Here is a 23,344-nt window from a genome sequence, read left to right as displayed (position 1 = left end):
TGGTAAAACAAAACTGTTACAGAAATAGCAATGAAGAATCTTTCTACATCTGAGTGCAATGTTATTCCTGAGTCTCCACCCAGGACCTGCATGACTAACAGTAGTGAAAACTGAGCCACCGACATGATGAAGGAAGCCTTGAACACCACCAGAGATGGAGGACCTTCATTGCTGCCCTAAATGCCAGCAGCATAATGGGCTGTAGGTATTCAGTACATATATAGTTCAATGTTTCCATTTAATATCAGAGAATGTATACAACATACAACCTGAAATTCTTACTCTTTGCAGACATCCACAAAAACAGAAGAGAACCCCAAAGAATGAAAGACAAAAAAACGTTAGAACCCCAAAGCCCCCCTCTCCCCCTCCCACGCACAAGCAGCAGTCACCTATTTCAGCAGCAAGTATCAGTGCCTACCACTCACCAAGCAAGCTCCAGCAAAGTCCCCCAAAAAAGAGACCATGATTTGCAGTCCAACAGGAACTATTGTTCACCCAACAATTTGACATGCCACAGGCTCTCTCGCTCTCACTAACAAGGGACAACAGAGAGGTGTCACCCTTTCACAGCAAGGGGGGAGACCAGCAAAACAAACAGCGCGCTGATTACGGTGTTGCAGTCTGCCATGTCGCTTTTATTCGAGTTTCTCCGACTCGAGAATTGGTGGCAAACTCTCCCCCACCATCGAGAGAGAGAGAGAGAGAGAGAGAGAGAGGGAGAGAGAGAGAGAGATTGCCCAAGTACAGAGGCCTCTGACAGCCTGATCCGCTGTCGGAATGTGATGATCCATTCTCCTGCAACACCTCAGTCGATGACACTGGCATGGAATCAGTTTGTCCACAGGGCTGCAGGGCCTTACCCTGAAGATGCACGTACTCCAGGCCACATCCTGGGGATATTGAAAATAGCCGGTCGACAAGCTCTGAAAGCAGGAACCAGCACCATAAGGAATGGTATGTGTACAGTATGTACACACACACACACATACACACAGTGCCTACAAAAAGTATTTCCCCCACCTTGGAAGATTTCATGTTTTATTGTTTTACAACATTGAATCACCGTAAATTTAATTTGGCTTTTTTTGACACTGATCAACAGAAAAAGACTCTTTAATGTCAAAGTAAAGACAGATCTCTACAAAGTGATCTAAATTAATTACAAATATAAAACACAAAATAATTGATGCATAAGTATTCACCCCCTTTAAGTGACACACCAAATCATCACTGATGCAGCCAATTGGTTTCAGAAGTTACATAATTAGTTAAATGAAGATCACCTGTGTGTAGTCAAGGTGTTTCTGTAGATTATAGTAAAACTACACCTGTATCTGGAAGGTCCAACTGCTGTTCAGTCAGTATCCTGGTGAAAACTACACCATGAAGACAAAAGAACACTCAAAGCATTTCTGTGAAAAGATTATTGAAAAGCACAAGTCTGGAGATGGATACAAGAAAATTTCCAAGTCACTGAGTGTCCCTTGGAGTACAGTTAAGTCAATCATCAAGAAATGGAAAGAATATGGCACAGCTGTGAATCTGCCTAGAGCAGGCCATCCTCAAAAACTGAGTGACCGTGCAAGAAGGGGATGAGTGAGGGAGGCCACCAAGAGACCTATGACAGCTCTGGAGGAGTTACAAGCTTCAGTGGCTGAGATGGGAGAGACTGCGCACACAACAACTGTTGCCCGGGTGCTTCACCAAGAGGGGTGAATACTTTTTATAGGCACTGTATGCATGTATAATTAGTGTCAATTAGTCAATATATGAAATACTGATGTTTCTATGTGTGCCAGTGATCACGCCCATGGCAGCATATATTTTTTTTTTGTACAGCACCTTTTCTGTCTTTTGGTCCCTGCAAAGGGGCACCCTTCTATTCTTTGGGAGTATTCTAACCTGTCGTGTTGCCTTGACTTTCATGATATTCTGGTATTGGAATAGGGAGCAGCCCACATCCCTGGGCAATAAATCTTCTTTACAGCAAACAGAGCAAGATTAAGCAAAACCTGTTTTCCCCTCTTCCCCCCCCCCCAGCCCCCTTGTCACATTCTGTTGAGGTGGCAATGTGTGATTAAAACTTTGCCCTTTTCTCAGTTATTATAGCATTTAGACCAACTCCCAAATCAAAGGTTCAGCCCCTTGAATGCAGAAGACCCACTCAGGAAGAACAAGGATATGAGTGCAATCCCAGATAAGTGAATAAGGATACAATTGCAATTCCAGATGAGATCAGGACAACATTATTTGGATCCTGACAAACATCAAAGTAAACAACAATTTTTAAACCATGGTCTCTGTGTTAGGGTTATATGGACAATGGAGGCTGTCCAAAAGACATTTGCTACTCTAATCACTAGGATGAGTGGGTTGTCCCAGTAATCTTTGGTGTATAGAAGAATGGAGGAAGGTCTAGAGAGACATGACAGGGTAGATGTTGACATATTTTCGCTCTTGGGTGCATCTTACATGAGGGGACATGGTAACAAAAGACTTCTTCTCTCAAAGGGCTGAAACTGCCTTGAATTCTCTACCCTGTAAGTTTGCGGAAGCTCAATCTTTGGAGTATTTAAAGGGGAAGCTGTAACATTTTTGAAAGGTTGGAGAATTGATGGGGAACTGGATAAGGCCTTGAGCAGATCTACCATTGTCGGATGGAGTTGCTTACTCCTAGTCCTATGTCCTTATTAGCTGTCAGAAAATAAAATTAGTAATTCACCGTATGTAAATGGAGATGCAGAGTGGTTAGGTTTCACCTGCTTCCCATGCACTCAAATTCCAAATGTCTAATAGGCATAAAGTAAAATCACCAACTTGATCAAAATCACAAGGGTTAATTTTCTACCAGTAGAGCTCTGTCTGCGTGACTCCTGATGGGTGCTGTTGCATTAATTGCCACTCTGACTGCTGGGTAGTGAATCGATGTTTGAAAGTGCACTCCCCACATACACCATCACTGGCAGCCTTGGAGGTGAGGGAAAACAAAGTTGGTGAAATGGGCTGGGGTATTTCAGTGTTTGGAACCATACTCCCAGTGATCACGCCCATGGCAGCAGGGAATGCTTCCACGGGATGTTATGGTGAGCAGCTATGATGTACAGGCAGGGACTGGGGCTATCGGGTCCTTTGTGAACTGGCTTGTCCTGGGTGATCCAGAGCTTTGTGACTGCAACCCCAGGTGAGCTGGGACTGTCCTCTTGCACTCCAGTTTTGGGCTGAGCAGATGACAGCTAAGTTCTGAGGGGAAAGAAGGTAATACACTTGTGTTCCTTCCTGTTCTCAGCTAATGGGTGCCAAGACCGGAGCAGTCCAGCCTTTAACCACTGTAGACCCCAAGATATTAACAAAATTGATGTTTATGAAGGCTTTGGTAACTCTTGTTGGAGACTGACATAGCCAACACTTAAGTAACTTCTGTCAACAATGAATGCAGCTTTGTTTGTTTCTCTTTATTAAAACCAAAAGACATTGAGGAAACAACAATTAGCGACTCTGTCACTGATATGTAGGATGGCAACAATGTATTTAACTTGATAATCAGATTATAGAGAAAACACAAATAAGAGGCTTCGAGATTACATTAACAAGCTGGGTACATTTCAAAAGGCTAAGTAGAAAATGGCAGAGATTCTAACCTGGCCAAGGCTTGAGCTGAACTTGTGTTGAAAGCAATGAGACTAAGATATCTAGCCAAGCCAAATCACTCTCAGAAAGAAACCTCAATTATCCTTCGTCTTATATCACATTATTCTTTCTCCAACAAAAAACTGCTCAACAGAAAACACAATGGTATCCTTTACAAGTAAACAGAGTCACAGAGCACAAAAATAATGCAAAACATTGGAGTAGCAGGTGTCCCCCGCTTTTCGAACGTTCGCTTTACGAAACCTCACTGTTACGAAAGACCTACATTAGTTACCTGTTTTCGCTAACAGAAGGTGTTTTCACTGTTACAAAAAAAAAGCAGCGTGCGAAAAAAGCAACGCGCACACCGAGCAGCCGCTCTTCCCCCCCCGGATTCGGAACTGCATTCTTGCCGGCATTGCTTAAGCACGTGCCTGTGAGCAGCTGTTTGCAAGATGAGTTCTAAAGTGTTGGAAAAGCCTAAAAGAGCTCGTAAGGGTGTTACATTTAGCGTAAAACTAGATGTAATTAAGCGTTTCGATCGTGGTGAACGAAGCAAGGACAAAGTGAATCTGGCTTGTGGAAGCTGACGAAGAAGACGTTGAAGAGGTTTTGGCATCCCATGACCAAGAACTGATAGATGAAGAGCTGATGCAATTGGAAGAGGAAAGGATAACAATTGAAACCGAATGCAGTAGCGAACAGACCGAAAGTGAAGTCGTCCAGGAACTGAACATGAAGCAACTGCGTGAGATTTTCGCTGTAATGATAAAATACGACTTTAATTTTGAAAGGGTACGTCGGTTTAGGGCATATTTGCAGGATGGTTTGAGTGCTTGCGAAGAACTGTATGATCTAAAAATGCACAAGGCTAAGCAGTCAAGCAAGCCTTCCACATCAGCCGCAGCAGATGACGAACCTCGACCTTCGGCATCGAGGCAGGCAGACATAGAAGAAGATGACCTGCCTGCCCTCATGGAAACAGATGATACCCCAGTGTCCCACCACCCCAATCCCCGGGCCATGGACAGATACTGATCCGCGGAGAATGCAGCGGTAGCCGCTGTACCCCTGCATGCTTCGCAGATCAGTATCGGGTCGCTGCCCGGAGGGTGGGAGCCACTGCACCACCCCCACCTCCGACGACTCAGCCTAACACACCCTCATCAGTATGCTCGATGTCTTCTCGATTCCCGTAAGTGATACGACACTGCACATACATTATTTCTACTTGATATTGGCTGTGTTTTTTGACGTGTTATTTGGTATGATTTGGCAGCTTCATAGCTTAAAGGTTACTGGAGAGCACTTGCGCCGTGTTTTTGCCGAGAGCGCTTGCGCCGTGTTTTTGCCGAGAGCGCTTGCGTGAGATTTTCACTACGGAGAACAGTGCGGCAATGACTGTGGAAAAGTATTTCTACTTTATATAGGCTGTGTATTCATCATATCATTCCTGCTTTTACTATATGTTACTGTTATCTTAGGTTTTATGTGCTATTTGGCATGATTTGGTAGGTTATTTTTTGGGTCTGTGAATGCTCACAAATTTTTCCCATATAAATAAATGGTAATTGCTTCTTCACTTTACGACATTCCGGCTTACGAACCATTTCATAGGAACGCTCTACCTTCAGATGGCGGGGGAAACCTGTATTGGATTCAGCTCCAGTCACCACACAATAATATTCTGAAGCTGTGGGGAGGGCCCAAGGAATTTTACCGGAGTGTTGGCAGGGATGGGGGATCTTTAGGGAAGCTGGGTTTTGCCACACCCCACCCCACCCCACCCCCACCCAGGACAGAGAATGTAATAGTAGATCCGTGGAGGTGCGGAGTTGTGCATTATTTTGAGTGCAAGTACAGTCATTGGTGAAACCCTTCATATTGACAGTCATGCAGACAGGTACTTGAGTATAATGGGGCTGTAATGCGTCCCAGGAATGAAGGAAGGAGAGTATATGAGATGGTGACGTGATTGTGCATCTGTTGTCATGGCTGTGTCTACTCCTGTGAAGCTCATTGCTTTAAATTAGGAGAATAGTAAAAAGCACATGTACAGTATAATGGTGGGAAAATGGGAACAAGAGGGGAAATGACAAAGATCTCACTTTGGATAAGCAGTGTGAATACTACTACGTGTACGTACATCTCTGAAAAACGGGTAAATAAATCCAGGAGCTGGGTTAAGACAGTGAGAAAGTAAGGCGAAAGAACGGAGAGAGATTTGGTTGGGAGGGGGAGTGGGGGGAAATTACAGTATGGCTGAGAAGGAAGAAGGGGCAAAGGAAAGACAGCAGGAAGGGTGGAGAGAGCAACAGGAACAAAGAAAAGGAGATTCCAGTTCTTCCCTTGTCTTCGCAATCAACGTTTTTGCAACTTGTCATAAACCTCCCGTTGTCCGCTTTTGATTGGCTGAAAAATACAAATGTTAAATCAAAAAAGGGAATCAACTTCATCAACAACATTTTGAATAAACACCAGTTAGAAATGTAGTAGCAAGGACTAAGATGGGAGAGAGAAGTGCAAGTCAAAAGGTGCTTGTAGATGGTGAGGAAAAGATGAGGGGTGGAGATAGGGAAGGGGAAGAAGTGGAGATAAAAATTGGGGTGATATGGGAGGGAAAGAAAGATATGGAGTGGAAGGGAAGTTAAGGAAGGGAGCAGTGAAGTGGGGGAGGAGAAATTGAGAAGAAGGCAGCTAAGGAGGGGAAAAAAAAAAGACATGGACAGACTCGTAGAACATTTCAACACCGAACAGGCTATTCACCCCATCAGGCCTGTGATAGTGGTAGAGAAAAGTAATCTAGTTAGTCCCAAACTGCAATTTCTGACAATTTTTTTTTCTTAACTTAATTTCCATTTGAAGCCTTCTGCTACATTGGTAACCACACTATTAGACAGTCGTCAGTATAATGTAGTAAAAGGTGGTGATTGATTTATACACAACAAGATACCATAGAGTAATGGGATATGACCAATTAATCTGTTTAAATCATCTTATTTGGATAGCAAGGGCCCCAGGGAGAGCTCTCCTGCTCGGATTTGTAAATGAGTACGGGATGCTTTACGTCCACCTGAGAGGGTGGCACGGTAGTTTTAGAGTGCTGACTGTAAGATCGGGATTCACTTCCTGCTGCAGTCTGTAAGGTGTTTGTATGGTCTCCCCGTCACTGCATGGCCTCCTTCCAGGTTCTCTGGCTTCCTCCTGCATTTCGAAGACGTACGGCTAGTGGGTTGTGGGCCTGTTATGTTGGCGCCAGAAGTGTGGCACACACTCCCTCAGGACTGTCTCTGCCCCAATTGTAGTCCCCTTCATACCCCAGAGAGATCTTCATTACCACCTGATGCCCTAGTATTAGCCTAGGACTGCCCTACCAACTGTACAGTGTGGTCTTCCCTTAGCGTCAGCCAGGAGCTTCGGAATAAGGAACAGGGACTTAAGCCAGAACTTTCTGACCCAGAAGCAATGATGGTAGGGGTATGGTTGAGGATTCATAGCATAAGATGGGGAGCAGTCTTGCCTTACTGCCCCTTATCTTGCACTATGGATCCTCAAGCCTAAAGCTAGTGCCCTCAGATGCAGCAGTGATATACACCACTGGGAAAGGATAATATCATCTGAAAGTCTTTACCGCATATTCAGCTTGATGTGCTGAAGTCATGTGTGGTGGGCGACTTGGTGGGAAGTCATCGGTACCAAGTGATCGGAAATCTAGAAGAGAAAAAAGAATAGTAAATAAAGAGAAGCAGGACTTTCACTGGCACCAACAAGGGACAATTAGCACCTACAATGTCCCATCAAAATGATCTCAGAACAGACACTATACAGTTAGAATACAGGTCCCCTCCTCAATGTCCCTTCAGACATTCCCAGGACCAGAACAGCACAGGTTGGATACAGATTAGATTTCCATTGACATTGTGAAAACAAACAGTCCTGCAGCAACTACTACATGGATTAAATGTGGATATGATAGTAAGTAAAGCTTCCTTTAATACACAAGTTTGAGAACACGCACCAGCAGGCTTAAGGATAGGTTCTATCCCGATATTATTGGGCTGTTGAATGGCAGTCTCATATACTAAAAGATGAACTCCTGATCTCTCAATCTACCACATCGTGGCTCTTGCACTTTATTTGTCTACCTGCACTGCACTTTCTCTGCAACTGTAACATTATATTTTGTATTTGGTTTTCCTTTTTTATTACTGAGATGTACTTAGTTATGAAATTATCTGTCTGGAATGCACGTAAATAAGATTTTCACCGTATCTCGGTACATGTGACAATAATAAATCAATTCCAATTCCGACTCCCATGGTTGGTGTCGAGAGGGCGTACAACAGCAAGATGTACCAGCTGGTTGAGTGGTGTCGCAGCAACAACCTCGCACTCAGAGGTAGTAAGACCGAAGAATTGATTATGGACTTCAGAAAGGGTACAATGAGGAAACAGATATCAGTCCTCATAGAGGGATCAGAAGTGGAAAGAGTGAGCAATTTCAAGTTCCTGGGCGTCAATGTCTCTGATGATCTAACCTGGACCCAACGTATCGATACAGCCACAAAGAAGGCTCGGCAGCAGCTACATGTCACTAGGAGTTTGAGGAGATTTGGTTTGTCATCTAAAACACTTGCAAATTTCAACAGAAGTGCCATGGAGAGCATTCTAACTGGCTGCATCACTGTCTGGATATGGGGGGGGGGGGCAGGGGGGCTACTGCACAGGATTGCAGAGAGTTATAAACTCAGTCAGCTCCATTTTGGTCACTGGCCTCCATAGTATACAGGACACCTTCAAGGAGCAATGCCCCAAAAAGAAGGCAACCATCATTCAGGACCCACGTCACCCAGGACATACCCTCTTCTCATTGCTACCATCAGGGAGGAGGTACAGGAGCCTGAAGGCACACACTCAACGATTCAGGAACAGCTTTGTCCCCTCTGCCATCAGATTTCTGAATGGACATTGAACCCTTGAACACAAACTCACTGCTTTTTTATTCCTATCTTTACTACTTAAACTATTTTATATATTTACTGTAATTCAGTCTTTTTTCTCTATTCTGTATTGCATTGTACTGCTGCCTCAAAGACAAATTTCATGACATGCCGGTGATATAAAACCTGTTTCTGATTCTGTGACAGTAAAGCTCTGTTTACTTAAACTCATTACACATTCCCAGGTAGATATAATTGAGTTAGATACAGAGTTCAGTCTAATGAAGCAATCAAGCACTCGTGGTAGTTGTAGCGTGGATTAGATACAGATTAACATCTAGTCAAAGTCTCCTAGGCAGACTGGTATGGATTAGATTTTGGATACAAAGTAAAGTTGTTTCTACAGTGCCCCATCAGCCACTCTCACAGTAATATTAGAGCCATAGAGCACAGAAACAGGCCCTTTGGCCCATCTAGTCCATGCCAAATGATTATTCTGCCTAGTCCCATCGACCGTAGCCCTCCGCACCCCTCCCATCCATGCATCCCTCCATGCAGCTCTTAAAAGTTGAAATTGAAAGTGAATCTCCCATTAGAATAATCTGTAAAGCACTTGCTGGTTAAAAACGGGACCAATAAAGGTCTTCTCCTTCTCATACGACAAGCAGCAAAGCCACTTCCAAGTCCTCAACCAAATGAAAATTAAAGTTAATCCACAATAGTTGCTATTGACTTCCATAACATTCAAGCAGTTTTGATTTTGAACTCAATGAAATTTAAGTTTTTTTTCTGAAAATATTCAAAATAGAAAACATCTTTTGATAATCTGAGCAAGTAACTGCAGAGTCTATTGAGTGCGAACGTTCTGCAGTGTTTAACTCTCTGAGTGCTGACAGCTCGGGCTGGGCTAAAGATTGGTTAGATTACTGGTACAAGCTTTATCAATGCTGTGATCTCTCCTGGAATTTGGATTACGAGCCCATGTCTTACAATAGTTTGTGAGCACCTGTCATGTGGGAATTGATGTGTGGGCACAGGTATGGGTGGGACTGCAACTGCACTATGGCTAATTTGGAGAATGTACTATACTTCAGGGCAATGAGCCATTTCCTGTGTACAGTCAGTGTGTGAAGATGCCATTAGGTAAGATCCAGGTTGTGTCTGAAACATCAGCTTGGGAGAAAAACACACTGGCAATGTGTTTGAAGGTGAATTTCATTAATATGCTAGAAGGTCACTGGGGATAGTGATATCATTTAGCCCAACAAAGATGGGTGAAATCTGATCGCCAGGCAATTGCAGGAGTTTCCTGAGTGAATGACCTGACTTGTGGAAATTCAACTTTATGTAAATACCCCCTATTTTTAAAGCATTTTTTATAATAATATTTCATGGTATTCATTATTGATTGGATACAGTATACAGCATCTATTTAATCAGTGATTATTCAATAAAATGAAAGATTAATAGCAAGAGTGTATAAAGTACCATGATAAGATAACTATAGAAAATGAACATTTCTGACTTATGGGGAAATTGGCTTGTGATCATTTTGCAGAAAGGGAACTCTCTCATAACCTAGGGACTGCCTATAAATATGCCAAGAAGGTATAATCTAATATAGTGTTTTGTTGACTTAATTCAGATGGACGTTAGTGTTATGGACTGGAGTCACATATAGCACCAGAATAAGAAATGATGGTGTATGGTTTTTTTTTGTGCGAGACTCTAACAACCGCATGTTCACTTTTGCTGGGACTGGTGCTGTGTTTCAAGCTTCTTTTCATGTCTGGAAGACTAAAGGTTTTTTCTTTTCCTGATCCAGTAACATAATCTCAACGTCTTTGAATTGAATATGTCGTAAAGCAAAGTCCAACCTTTGGAGGATGGCCCTCTTCGTTTGGCAAACCAGTAGACCAGTCCAGCCACGATGAGTGTGAGAGCTAGATCTCCGCAGATGATGCCAATGACCATGCCTGTGTCGAGTTCAATGCAGTCAGCGCAAACTGTGGGAGAGGGAGTGACAGGTTCAGCATTCACAACATGCAAAGTAAAAATACAAGTGATGCAGATTTCAAATTATTCTCCAGATAAGCAGTATCTCAGAATTAATAGCGCAGAATGAAGCCAATTGACCTATCAGGTCTCAGTTGCTGTTGATCTCCCATTGTATACATCAGTATCTCTTTGAGTTATAGTTCCTATGCATCTTTTCTTAACACCCTCGCTCGGATGACTTCAGAATTAGAGAAATAAAATGTCATAGGCTGACTGGGGAATACATTTATAAGACCATAAGATATAGAAGCAGAAGTAGACCATTTGGCCCACGAGTCTGCTCCACCATTCAATCATGGGCTGATCCAATTCTTCAGTTATCCCCACTCCCCTGCCTTCTCCCCATACCCTTTGGTGCCCTGGCTAACCAAGAACCTATCTATCTCTGCCTTAAATGCACCCAATGACTTGGCCTCCACAGCCACTTGTGACGACAGTTTCCACAGATTTACCGCCCTCTGACTAAAGTAATTTCTCCGCATCTCTGTTCTAAATGGGCGTCCTTCAATCCTGAAGACGTGCCCTCTTGTCCTAGACTCCCCTACCATGGGAAATAACTTTTGTCATATCTATATTTGGAGTAGGTCAGCCAAGACATGGCAAAATATTTGACAGAACCCCATTCTGACTGAGGATTAAATTGTAAACTTGTTATTTTTAATAAATACCTTAGACAAAACTAAAACCAGAAACTGGAAACAGTCTGCTTATTACCAGTATTTTCTATTTTTATTTCAGGTTCCAATATCAGCCATTTTTTTTTAGTTTTCAAGACCTTCAGAGCAATATCTTTTGTGTCTTGACAGAGTTACTGCAATTATCTTTATTATATCATTTCATTAATCAATACCTACCTCTGGCTCGAATGTAAAAGTAGTATTTGGAAGATCCGTCATCACAATAATATTTGCCATTGTGGTGATCATTAAAGTTTTCTATCGTGTACTTTTTGTCATTTGTGTCTTTGGTTAAAGGTTCCTTATCTTTTCTCTTCCGAAACCATGTAACAGGTTGCGAAAAAGGGCAGGTTAAAGTCACTGAGTCCGCTTCAACTTTCACGAGCTCTTCTAAAGTAAGCAAAATCAACAATGGGTCAGTCATATTTTCCAAAGGGTCTTCCCTTTAATCAACAATTTGTTTTGTTTAATTTCAAAAATCTATTTAAAGGTTAGGAGGGAGAATTTAAAGCGTACTCACCGTTTGCTTGTGCTTCACCTCCTGTTGAAAGAGGGAAGGACAACCATTAGAAAAGGTAAAGTAATCGGTATTACTATATTTTTGAATAGATAGGAAACATTCACTTGTATAATGACATTAATATCTGCTCCTGGTGTGTTGGTTGGGACGCTGAAAGGGGTTGGGGTGTTCAGAGGATTGGAATGTTACAGGGAATCGGGTTGCTGAAAGGGATTGGGATGCTGAGGGGATTGCAATGCTCCAGGGGAAGGGGTGCTGCAGGGATTAGTCAGAATGCCTGTTTAGCTAGGGAGAGGGAATTGGCTTAAGGAATTTAGCAACTGTCACTGCAACCCTTCCAGGGACTGAGTTTGAGAATAGACAGTCGACACTAAGGTTTTCTTCTTTTCCATTTTTAAGTTGTTAGTCTTTTAGTTTAGTTGATTAATTCTGTTTTTCTTTGGGAATGGGGTTTGTTTTTTTTTTTGTTTTTTTCTTTTTCATGATTTTTTTTTTCCAGTTTTTGTTTTGCTTTGTATTATCCGTTGTTAGTTCTACATGATTGGGAGCTTTGTTAATTTACACTATTTGGTTTTGCAACTACTTTTTTAACTGTAACAATATATCTCCTACTATTTGTATTATTGCTATGTTTTGTTTCTATATTTTGAAATTAATAAAAAGATTGAAAAAGAGAATAGACAGACAGAATTTTTAATTTGTCAACGCAGTATCTGATTATTTTACACCGTTGGGAAAGGAGAGGAGAAAATTTTAAAAGACAAAGTACCTCAGAACATTCTCACTTAAGCTGCCATGTAATTACTTACTTGAATTATCAAAAGATGTTTCCTACTTTGAATATTTTCAGAAAAGTTTAATAAGAACACTTAAAAGACAAATAACATTTAAAAGACTTTTGGATAAGTTCATGGATAGGAAGGGTTTAGAGGGATAAGGGTCAAATGCAGGTAAATGGGCCTTGGCTTGGTGGGCACCATGGTAAGTATAGACAAGTAGGACCAAAAGGCATGTTTCTGTGCTGTGTTACCCTGACTCTAAAACTTGCTGATACTTAACTCCTTCAGAGTTCAAAGTCAAAAGTGCTTGAATGTTCAAAAGACAAATAACAGCAGTCTGGGATGCAGGAAGGCCAGAGGAGATTCCTGTGGAATTGGACCATCTACATTTATCAAGTGCACCAAAATAATCTAAAGAAAAATTTTGCTCTATTATATACCCTCTCTTTGGCTTTTATTTCGGCTTTGAATTAAAAGCTCTTACTTTCATTTGTGCTTAAGTTTTTTTGAATGAATTAATCATTTTGGAATGTAACAATTAAAATTGAGCACCAATCCACACTCTGCATTCAGAGCTTGAATTCCAGTGACATGGATGGGCGACAAAGGACATCCACAGTCCGTGCTTCCACTCCACGTTCGAAGGCTGGTGACCAAGAATCCTCGTGAGTAGGTGGCACGAGGGTTGGTCAGTCAGCGCGCTTGGAGTTTGAGCCTGGAGGTTGCGGTCCCATCATTGGCTAGTCCAGAGGTCAATGCTGAAAATCAGAGAATGTCAATTGGTAGTCTGGAAGTCAAAGACCAATAGACTGGATCCTGTCCTGGATTTGGAGTATTTCCCATATGGATGGGTAGTTAAAAATGGAGGGTGGGTGGGAGGAACGGAGCTCATTTTGTTGCTTGCTGTGTTTTGTGTTCTTCTGCTAAGCATTGTGGGCGTGCTATTTGGCATCAGAATGGGTATTGACACTTGCACTTGAATCTGCAATCTCAACCTAAACAATAAGTTATACCAATCAATGATTAGATCAAGGAGTAAGGATGCAGCTTCAAAAAATTGAACAAAATATTCAAGGGGATATGAGGAAACAAAAATAACCAAGATTATCAAAATGGAATTCCAGAAGGCAAAGGCTTAGGATAGAGGGATGTCCACTTGGAACAGAAATGAGGAGGAATTTCTTCAGCCAGAGGGTGGTGAATCTGTGGAATTCATTGCCATGGATGGCAAGTCATTGAGTATATTTAAACCAGAGGTTGATCGGTTCTTGAATAGCCAGGGTATCAAAGGTTACGAGGAGAAGGCAGGAGAATGGGCTTGAGAGGGATAATAAATCAGCCATGGTGAAATGGTAGAGCAGACTCAATGGGTTGAATGGCCTAATTCTGCTCTTCTGTCGTGGTCTTATAGTGTTATGGCATTTGTGGGAAAATAATGTGAAAACAACAGGGAAGAGGCGAATCATAAACACAGTTTCTGCAGATGCTGGAAATCCAAAGCAGCACACACAACATGCTGAATGAACTCAGCAGGCCAGACAGTAACTATGGAAATGAATAAATAGTCAAGTTTCGAGCCGAGACCCTTCATCAGGACTGGAAAGGAAGGGGGATGATGCCAGAATAAAAAGATGGGGGAGGGGAAGGAGGGTGGTTAGAAGGTGATAGGGTGAAGCCAGGAAAGACAAAGAAGTGATATTGATGAGATTGTGAAACTAGGAACTGGCACAGATTTGAGGGGTTGAATGGCTTTCTTCTGTGCCCTAGTGACTCCCTGAGCTTAACCATAACAGGAGGACCTTTGTGCTAGTATGCACTCTTGGAAATGTTCTGAAGAGCTGATGCAAGTGATAATGAACCAAAATGGCTGCTTATCCACAGAGCAGGAACCTGCTATGGTTAGCAGCCAGTTAGCAATTTGATTGGAATCTATGCAATAAAAGAAGAATTAAAAGAATCAAAGACTTTGCAGTTACAAAGGTAGTTATTTTCCCAGTTAAGGAGACACAGGTGATGGCAGATGATGAATCTGGAGTAACATACAAAACACTGTAGGAGTTCAGCAGGAGGAAAAAAGACGGTCAATGTTTCAAATCAAAACGCTTCCTTAGGATCCAATCAGTCCTGTGCCTGTGCTATCTTTTCAATCTAATCCTTGGAGTATTTGTGAGCATTTTTGGGTATGGTGGCACTGGAGAGGGTCCAGAGGAGGTTCATGAGAATGATCTGGGGAAAGAGAGGGTTAACATGCGAGGAATGTCAGATTTCTCTGGGCCTGTACTTGCTGGAGCTCTGAAGCATGAGGAGGGATCTCATTGAAACCTATCGAATATTGAAAGACCTAGATAAAGTGGACATGGAGAGGATGTTTCCAATAGTGGGAGAATCTAGGACTAGAGGACACAGCATCAGAATAGAAGGACGTCCCTTTAGAAAAGAGATGAGGAATTTCTCTAGCCAGAGGGTGGCAAATCTGTGGAATTCACTGCACAGAAGGTTGTGGAGGCCAAGTTATTGGATATATTTAAAGCAGAGGTTGATAGATCCTCGATTAGTGAGGGCTTCAAAGGTCATGGGGAAAAGGCTGGAGAATGGGGTTGAGAGTGAAATAAATCTGCTGTAATGGAAAGGCAGAGCAGACTCGATGGGCTAAATGGCCTAATTCTATTCATATGTCTTATGTTCTTATAATTACAGACTACCAGGCTTTGATTACAGTCCTAGAGTACCAATCCTCATTAATTTATCTAACGTCCTACCATGTTTTGTTGTTGGATGCACCAGGACAAAGCAAGTACTGCATATTTCCTGACACATAAGATGCTATTTTAACACAACGGGTCTGTGCTAGTTTACAGAGAAATACTATTTCCTGCTAATTTTCCCTGTAATCTATTCCCCTCATATTCCCAGGTTCTACCACGCCTCAATGCACTATGGGCTACTTACAATAGCCAATTAACCTACAAACCTGCACATCTTTGGGATGTGGGACAAAACTGGAGCACCTGGTGGAAATCAATGTGGCCGCAGGGAGAATGTATAAAACCCAAACCATAAAAACATGAAATTAGGAGCAGGAATAGGACCTCCAGCCCCACCATTATATAAAATCATGTTCTGACCCAGCCTTGCCTTCTCTTGTGCTGATTCCCCTGAGCCCTTAATACTCCTCAAAGGGGGTCACTTGAGTTGCGAAGTAGCCATTTTACCAGCTAGAGCACATTCGATGAAGCTGAGAAAATGGTGGACATCTTGGCTTTGCATCGGACCTGAAAGATGGTGCCTCCAACTGTGAAGCACTCTCTCAAGGCAGCAGTGAAGTGAACTACCCCTCAGCACTGCTCCTTCATGAGCACAACTCACAGTGTGGCTCGCAACCCCCAACCTCTGATCTGAAGCTTATTCAGAAATAACAAACTTTTCCTTTAACATTTGCCCTATTGAAAGTTGAACTCACCCTGTAAGAGCAAGGTTGCAGTTAGGACAATTTCAGTGAATGTCCACAACATCTTTGCTCCCAGATCCTTGGGAGTCACAGCTTCCTGCCTCCTTGCACACCGAGTCCGTTAGCTGTTCAGAAAATAAGCAAAAGGCTCAGGCCCCTACCCAAACTTCGCGAGTTTCTCGCTCAGAGCTGGTGGCTGCTGGAGTATTTAGCGTTGAACAGGAAACAAGAGCATCAACTGACTTCACAAACCACGGCCTGGTGTGTGCAGCTTCTCAAAAACACGCTGAAAGCCACATCCCCCGCATCACACAGTTTCCATGCTGATTCCAAATCGCTCTCTTTACATTGACATTAACAAATCTACAAATAACAGAGCAGCAGTGGAAAAGAGATTGAAATCTAATTGAGGGGTAGTGTTGGATTAACTGAGTGTGTCTTAGATGGTGGGAGGAAGGTGAAGGGGAGACTATAGGGAGGGGATTAGAGGGCAAGGTATGGTAGGGAAAGTGAATGAGAGGAGGTGTGAGGGAGGAAAGAAGATAGGGGACAGAGTGAGCTACGCATCAGATAGGGAGTCATGTTCACAGGAGCTGGATTATTAGAACAAGGAGTGCTTTGAGATCCTTTGCAAATCAGGTCCTGAGACCTCAAAGATACCTTCAATACCTTGAAGATAAATGGTAGAATTGTTTCTGTAGCCCCTTCAAGACCAGCACTATACCTCCCATTTCAAACCCAGTGCAAAGTGAAAAAACTGGAATATTGTCATACTTGACTTGTGATCTTCCTTGGTACTAACCTTTGATTTAAAACATTAACTCTGTCTCTCTCTCTCTCTTCACAGATGCTGCCTGACCTGCTGAGTGTTTCTAGCACATTTTGTTTGTATTTCCAACATCTGCAGCTCATTGTTTTTCAACATTTTGTAGAATTTTGCTGCCTGGGTCTGAATTGAGTTCAGCCTCTGTTTACCCATTGCACCTGTGCTCACTGACCTATATTGGCACATGTATAAAACCTCAGAATCAATATCTTTGCTTCCAAATTGCTCTGTGATTTTGCTCCCACGCCACTCCACCTCCGCAACTCCTCTCTTCCCTCTCCTCATGCCTAGTATTTCCAAGGCTCCAACCATCAAAATTCCCTTCCTCAATCTTTCCTCTCTCAGGACACTTCATAAAACCTAATTGTTTTTGTCTTTTTTTTTGTCCCAAGTTAAACTTGGACACAAATTTTGTCTTGTGAAAGAATTTTTCTGTTAATGAACCTATACAATTTTTGAACAATTCTTGACTTCGAGTCATTTTTATCTCAGTTTATTTTTGGGGGAAAAAATATCCTTTGATTTGAATCTATGTTCTATTCACAACCACTCCCTATAGATAAACGTTTAATTGGTCTTGGTTTTCATACAGTCGTGCTTTCTGATAAACTGAAATGGAGTGATCATCCAATGCTGCATTTTACATTTTGTTCAAGCTTCATACTTATTGGCTTCAAACACCTGCAGGATTGAGGGCTCTCCATTTTAGAAGGAGTCAAAGTCGATCAACAATGTCACCTCAAAATGGTGGCCAAATACCATGAAGCTATTTCAGTGCGACTGCAGGGGCGCTGTTGTTCCTTTCTGCATTGATAAGCAGTTTATATCGCCACCTGCTGACAAAAAACTAGTACTACAGAGAAACTGGCACCTTGAGAGACTTCTTTAAGATCCATCCTCTGCCTGCAGTTACTCTCTGATTTTGGTGTTGTTGGACTGGCAGACTGCTTGCATGTGGTGGTTATCTAGGACAGTCCTGAAGCAGGCATACAGTCCCTTCACTTTTTATTCTGGTGACGTCCTCCTTCCTTCTCAGTCCTGAAGAAGGATCTCAGCCTGAAACATTGACCGTTGATTCATTTCCATAGATGCTGCCTGACCTGCTGTGTTCCTCCAGCGTTTTTTTTTGTCTGATGCATAAATTAGCATGAACTTAAATTAATATATAAATGATGCATAATTTACATGTGCAAAAATTAATGATATCATTCTATACATTTAATATTTACTATCACTTTTTTCATCCTCCTCTTGTAAATGCTAAAATGTTTCCAAGCCTCAGGTTTACTGCTCTTTTTTTGTTCTATTACTATCTTGTTTTGTTAGCTTCTTCCAGAACAATTTTCCTGTGCGGTTTAAAAGGACACATATTTATTATAAGCTACACTTTAATTTGTGTTTACTGTCATGATTTTTAATATCATTCCCCAATCTACCAGAGCCAGGCCATGCTTTGTTAATGTTAAGAGACTGAGGAGATTTCAATGTCATATGTATCATTCTGACTGGTGGCATCATGGCCCTGCTATGGAGACTGCGATACGAAAGGGGCTTCTATCGAGGACATCTTCAAAAGGTGGTAACTCAGGAAGGCAGCATCTATCATTTTCTAGGATATGCCCTCTTCCATTACTATCATCAAGGGGAAGGCATTGGAGCCTGAAGAACTACACTCAATGTTTTAGGAACAGCTTTTTCCCTTCTGCCATCAGATTTCTGAATGGCCCATTAACAGTACCTTACTATTCCTCTTTTGCACTATTTGTTTATTTATCTATTCAACGATTGTTTGTGACTTCTGGTAATTTGTTCCACCTGCACTGTACTGCTGCCTCAAAACAACAAACTTCACAACTAATAAACAGATTCTGCAGATGCTGGAAATCTTGAGCAACACACACAAATTGCTGGAGGAACTCAGCAAGTCAGGCAGCATCTACGGAGAGGAATAAAGAGTTGACTCATTTCACGTCTTAAGCCAGTGACAATAAACCTGATTGGATTCTGATTCTGTACAGTGCTGCCCTCTGTTGGCCATGGTGAGTAGATCTTCTGGCACACATTCCTTTTCCTGAATGTAGTGCGCCAGGTGGCAGCAGCTTGTGTTAAATTTAGAGCAACACACAAAAAGTACTGGAGGAACTCTGGGTCAGGTGTCAAAGGAAGGAAATGGACAGTCAAACTTTCCAGTTGAAACCCTGACCTGGAATGAAAGATAGCTGTATAAAAAGATGGAGGGAAGGAGCGGTGATGATAGGCAGATGGGGGAGGGGAGAGTGGGAATAGTGCCAGAAGCTGGGAGGTGATAGGAGGAAATGACAAAGGGCTAAAGACAATAGAATCTGATAGGTAGGTGGACTATGGAATCGAGGGAGGGAGGTGGGGAAGCCAATAGGAATGGCGGGAGAGGGGAACCAGTGTGAGAAGTATGTGGGGGATGTGCAGATGGAGAGGAAAGAGGCAATGTGATGGGGAACAGGTAGATCGAGAATAGAGAGAAAAGGGGCAAAGGGGGGCAGTTACTGGAACTTGGAGAATTCAACGTTAATACTATCAGATGGATTATGATGTGCTGTTCTGCTAGTTTGTATTTAGTCATGTGGAGGAGTCCAGAGACAGACATGTTGGGGTGGAAATGAAGGGGAAGGGTTCGATTTGAAAATGGCTCGCAACCCAGAGATCAACGAACAGCAGATGGAGCAGAGGTGCTCAGTGAAGCAGTCACCCAGTCTGCTTTGAGGCTCGTTGATATCAAGGAGGCCTCTTTGGGAGTACTGGATGCTTACAAGTACCACTGCGGCATTTGTATGAGAAATACTGCCTCCTCGGAAGAGTTATTTAGGGCCCTGCATGGTGGTGAAGGGGGAGCATAGGGAAAGGCTCTTCACAAGAAGAGTGAACTTTGCCTGGCCTGGTCCATCCATGTTGATGTCAAGGCCAAGAAAGGTCAGCAATGCTTCTACTTCCTCAGGAAGCTTAAGAAATTTTGCAAATCCCTGTCAACCTTTACCCTTTTTATCGATGCAACATAAAAATCATCCTGGCTGGATGCAAGCAACACACACAACGTGCTGGAGGAACTCAGCAGGCCAGGCAGCGTCTATGGAAACGGTCTCGGCCCGAAACGTCAACTGTATTTTTCCCCCCCCATAAGACGCTGCCCGGCCTGCTGAGTTCCTCCAGCATTTTGTGTGTGTCGCTCGGATTTCCAGCATCTGCAGATTTTTCTCTTGTTTGCTGTCTGGATGCATCACGGCCTTGAATGACAACTGCTCTGCACATGACTGCAAGAAACTGCAGAGAGTTGTGCACCCAGCTCAGCACATCACAGAAAGCACCCCCTCCTCCCTGGACTCTGCCGACACTTCTCGCTGCCCCAGTAAAGCAGCCAGCGTATCAAAGTCCTCACTGACCCCAGATATTCTCCCTTCCTCCTCTCCCATTTGGGAGAAGATACAAAAGCTCATGTCACAAAGTTTAAGTATAGTTTCTACCCCAATGTTATCAGACTCTTGAACAGACCTCTTGTACAATAAAGTGGACTCTTGGTCTCAAAATCTTGCACTTTATCACTTACTGCAATCTTTCAGTAGCTTTTACACTTGATTCTGCATTGTTATTGTTTTACCTTGTTCTAGCTCAATGCACTGTGTAGTGATTTGATCTACATGAACAGTATGCAAGACAAGCTTGTCACTGAATCTTGGTACATGTGACAAAAATAAACCAATTCCAATATCATTACCTCTTGTGGTTCCAGTAGAGTGTCTGGGGCGGGATGGAGGGATGAGCTGGCCAGGGGATCATGGAATGGTTCCTGCAGAAAGGGCAGGGGAGAGGAAGGTGACTAGTGGCAGAGGTTTTGAAGGATGATATGCTGGATGCATAGACTGATGGGATGGTAGTTGTGGACCAGGGGTTCTCTGCCAGGGGGTGGGGGGGGGAGGGGATTAGATGAGGGCAGAAATGCAGGAACGAGAAGGGAAATGCGTAAGGGCATCAATAGCAGTGCGTGTGTGGGGAGAGGGGTGAGGCATTTTCTGAAAAAGGAGGACATCTCAGATGTCCTGGAGTGGACGGCTAGATGTCAGTGGATATTCTGTCTTCTGAAGTTGCGACAGGGAGATCAAGAAAGGGGAAGGAGATGTCAGAGATGGACATGGTCAGGGTAGAAGCTGGAGGCGGAGTTGATAAAATTGACAAGTTCTGCACTTGGGCCCCCTCTGCACCTTTTGTCGCCCTTCCTGAGCTACCTCATCCCCATCACCTTGCCTCATTCCCCTCCTCCATCCTCTCCATCTGCCCATCACTCCTCACTCCTCTCACTGGTTCCCCTTCCCCACCATTCCCCCCTGACCTCCCCACTCCCCCCTTCCTCTCCTCCCTGATTCCACCGTTTGCATCGCTTTGTCCCTTCCAGCAGCGATTCCCAATCTCTCCTCTACCGTTTGCCTATCAGCCCGCCCACCTCACTTGGATCCACTATCACCTGCAGCTCTTGTTTTCCCTTTATACTGGCCATCTCCCCTCTTTCTAGTCCAGATGAAGGATCTCGACCCAAAAGGTCGACTGTTTCCCTCCATAGATGCTGCCCAACCCGCTGAGCTCCTTTGGCGTTTTATGTGTCGCTCCCGCGTCCCGATTCTGAAGCCACTTGTGCCTCCGGTGTTAAATTTTGGCCGATCCTTTGGGGGAATTACAGCAAGCAACGCGGTAACTCGACTGCCCTGCAACACTATTTTTGGAACGGAACTCCGAATTGACGCGAATGCCACACCCTAAAAATATTTCTGGTTCCCAAAAGAAAACCTGTTGCATCCCAGTTTCGTGGCTGTTTCTGAGAACTTGCTTTCCTTAAATTATCTGCCGCAATTTCTACTCTTAACAATGGTGTCCGTACTCCAACATCTCAGACGTTGCGAAGTACTTGTAACGTCTCCAAAGGCGTTCCAACTCAATAAACTGAAGTACAATGTTTTAAAACATTGTTTGATTCACACCTTCTAGACATGTAAATATATTTTACATTGTATAAAACATTCCAAAAAAAACATTGTAAACGTTGGCGCCCTGGCACGTCCGCAAATTTGGATTGAGTAAACACTTCCTAGGCATTGATTTCGCGAGAGGCTCCGCCTCCCAATTCCATGTTTGAACTTGTGATCCACCAGTTGTTCGCCTGCCTGGAGGTTCCCAATCTCCACGACTCTGCCTGTATATAAACCCAGAGAATAATAATTTTTTAAAAAAGCAGTGAAGGTGGATCTGCGGCTCGATGTGGCCCCATATCTCGTCGCAGGATCTGCTGGTGGTGGTGATACTCGCAGGTGAGTCTAAGGGGTTTAACACAGGGTCACGGGCAGGTTTAAAACATTTGAAAAAACCTTCTGAAACCCTGTCAGTTTCGGGGGGCTCCCAGTCAGTCAATGACAGCGAAAGGTATTTCATTTGGAACTTATTTTGTGAGGTTGTGAGGTAGATTTCGTAGGGCGTGGGGGGAGTTATTCTTAACATTTCTGGATTCTGTTGCGTCGTCTTTCTACACGTTTGGAAGTATTAAAAGTAGAGGGTTCCCTTAAACTCTGTCCCAGTAGCAAATAGAAATTTGGAATCGAACTGTCTTTGAATATCGAGTTGAATGTTGGACATATTGAAATCTCGATCGCACAACGTCCGCCTGGTGAACCTGTCTGTAACATTCCAGAAGGAGAAGTCGGCTACAGGTTGGAGCCGGCGGAAACAGCAGGGTGGATTTTGAATGCCGGTCGGCTATGATGTGAGTTCATGGCAGAACAGGTTCTGAGCTGAATGACCTTATCAATTTCTCCTGTGCTTGGCTTCTGGTAAATTACGCCTGTATGTGAGAAATTTGGGGCAGAAGATGAGATAAGTCCCCGATAGCTTGAAAGCGCGTACCACCAGTAACAAGAATACCCCGGTATTATGAGATTGTTGAACGAACTCCCTTACGCTAAAGATTCTAGATCGCTCAATCGATTTCGTTGTAACCCTTGTACTTTATTCTTTACCTGCGTTGCTCTTTATCTGTATATTCTATATATTTTTATTTTTATTACCTTAATGTATTTATGTATGGTATGCAAACAAAATCCATAAGACATGGGAACGGAGTTGAAGCTTCGAGTCATCTGTGACATTCAATCAAGGCTGATTTATTTTCCCTCTCATCCCCATTCCTCTGCCTTCTCCCAGTAACCTTTGCCACCCAAGAACCTATAAACCTCTGCTTTAGATATATTTTAATATATTAGATACAGTACTCTGTGAAAGTCTTGGGCATATATATAGCTAAGACTTGCACAGAAATGTAGTAATTTTATGTAGTTAATTTATGTAGTGAATTTTATGTATTGCAAAAGAAGCAAATTTCATATGTGAGTGATGATAAACCTGATTCTGATATTGGTCTCTGTTGTGGACTGAGAGTGGGAAGGGAGCAGGGAGA

General features: G+C 43.0%; 2 protein-coding genes across 5 annotated transcripts in view; one reads left to right on the top strand and one right to left on the bottom strand.

The window, feature by feature from the left end:
• Nucleotides 1–3,415: 3,415 nt before the first annotated feature.
• On the bottom strand, nucleotides 3,416–16,257 carry LOC134341035 (T-cell surface glycoprotein CD3 epsilon chain-like). The gene is made up of 6 exons (XM_063038770.1): nucleotides 16,065–16,257; nucleotides 11,826–11,846; nucleotides 11,483–11,695; nucleotides 10,448–10,576; nucleotides 7,262–7,341; nucleotides 3,416–6,042 (listed from the first exon to the last, which is right to left on the bottom strand). Exons 1-6 carry the CDS (start codon nucleotides 16,114–16,116, stop codon nucleotides 5,992–5,994), a joined length of 546 nt encoding a protein of 181 aa, XP_062894840.1. The 5' UTR covers nucleotides 16,117–16,257; the 3' UTR covers nucleotides 3,416–5,991.
• A 5,757-nt stretch (nucleotides 16,258–22,014) lies between these two features.
• The window catches only part of LOC134341001 (myelin protein zero-like protein 2), a 29,118-nt gene continuing 27,788 nt past the window's right edge, over nucleotides 22,015–23,344 (top strand). For 3 of the 4 annotated variants that reach the window (XM_063038681.1, XM_063038680.1, XM_063038683.1), the window contains exon 1: nucleotides 22,015–22,205. In XM_063038681.1, the coding sequence (XP_062894751.1) occupies nucleotides 22,154–22,205 (52 nt within the window). In that variant the 5' untranslated portion in view covers nucleotides 22,015–22,153. The remainder of the gene's footprint in view (nucleotides 22,206–23,344) is intronic. The other variant, XM_063038684.1, reaches the window with a different exon arrangement.

The sequence above is a fragment of the Mobula hypostoma genome, chromosome X2 (assembly GCF_963921235.1).
Source record: "Mobula hypostoma chromosome X2, sMobHyp1.1, whole genome shotgun sequence".
NCBI classification, from domain to species: Eukaryota; Metazoa; Chordata; class Chondrichthyes; order Myliobatiformes; family Myliobatidae; genus Mobula; species Mobula hypostoma.
Note: the sequence above shows the minus strand (reverse complement) of the source record. Positions and strands in the feature narration are given on the sequence as shown.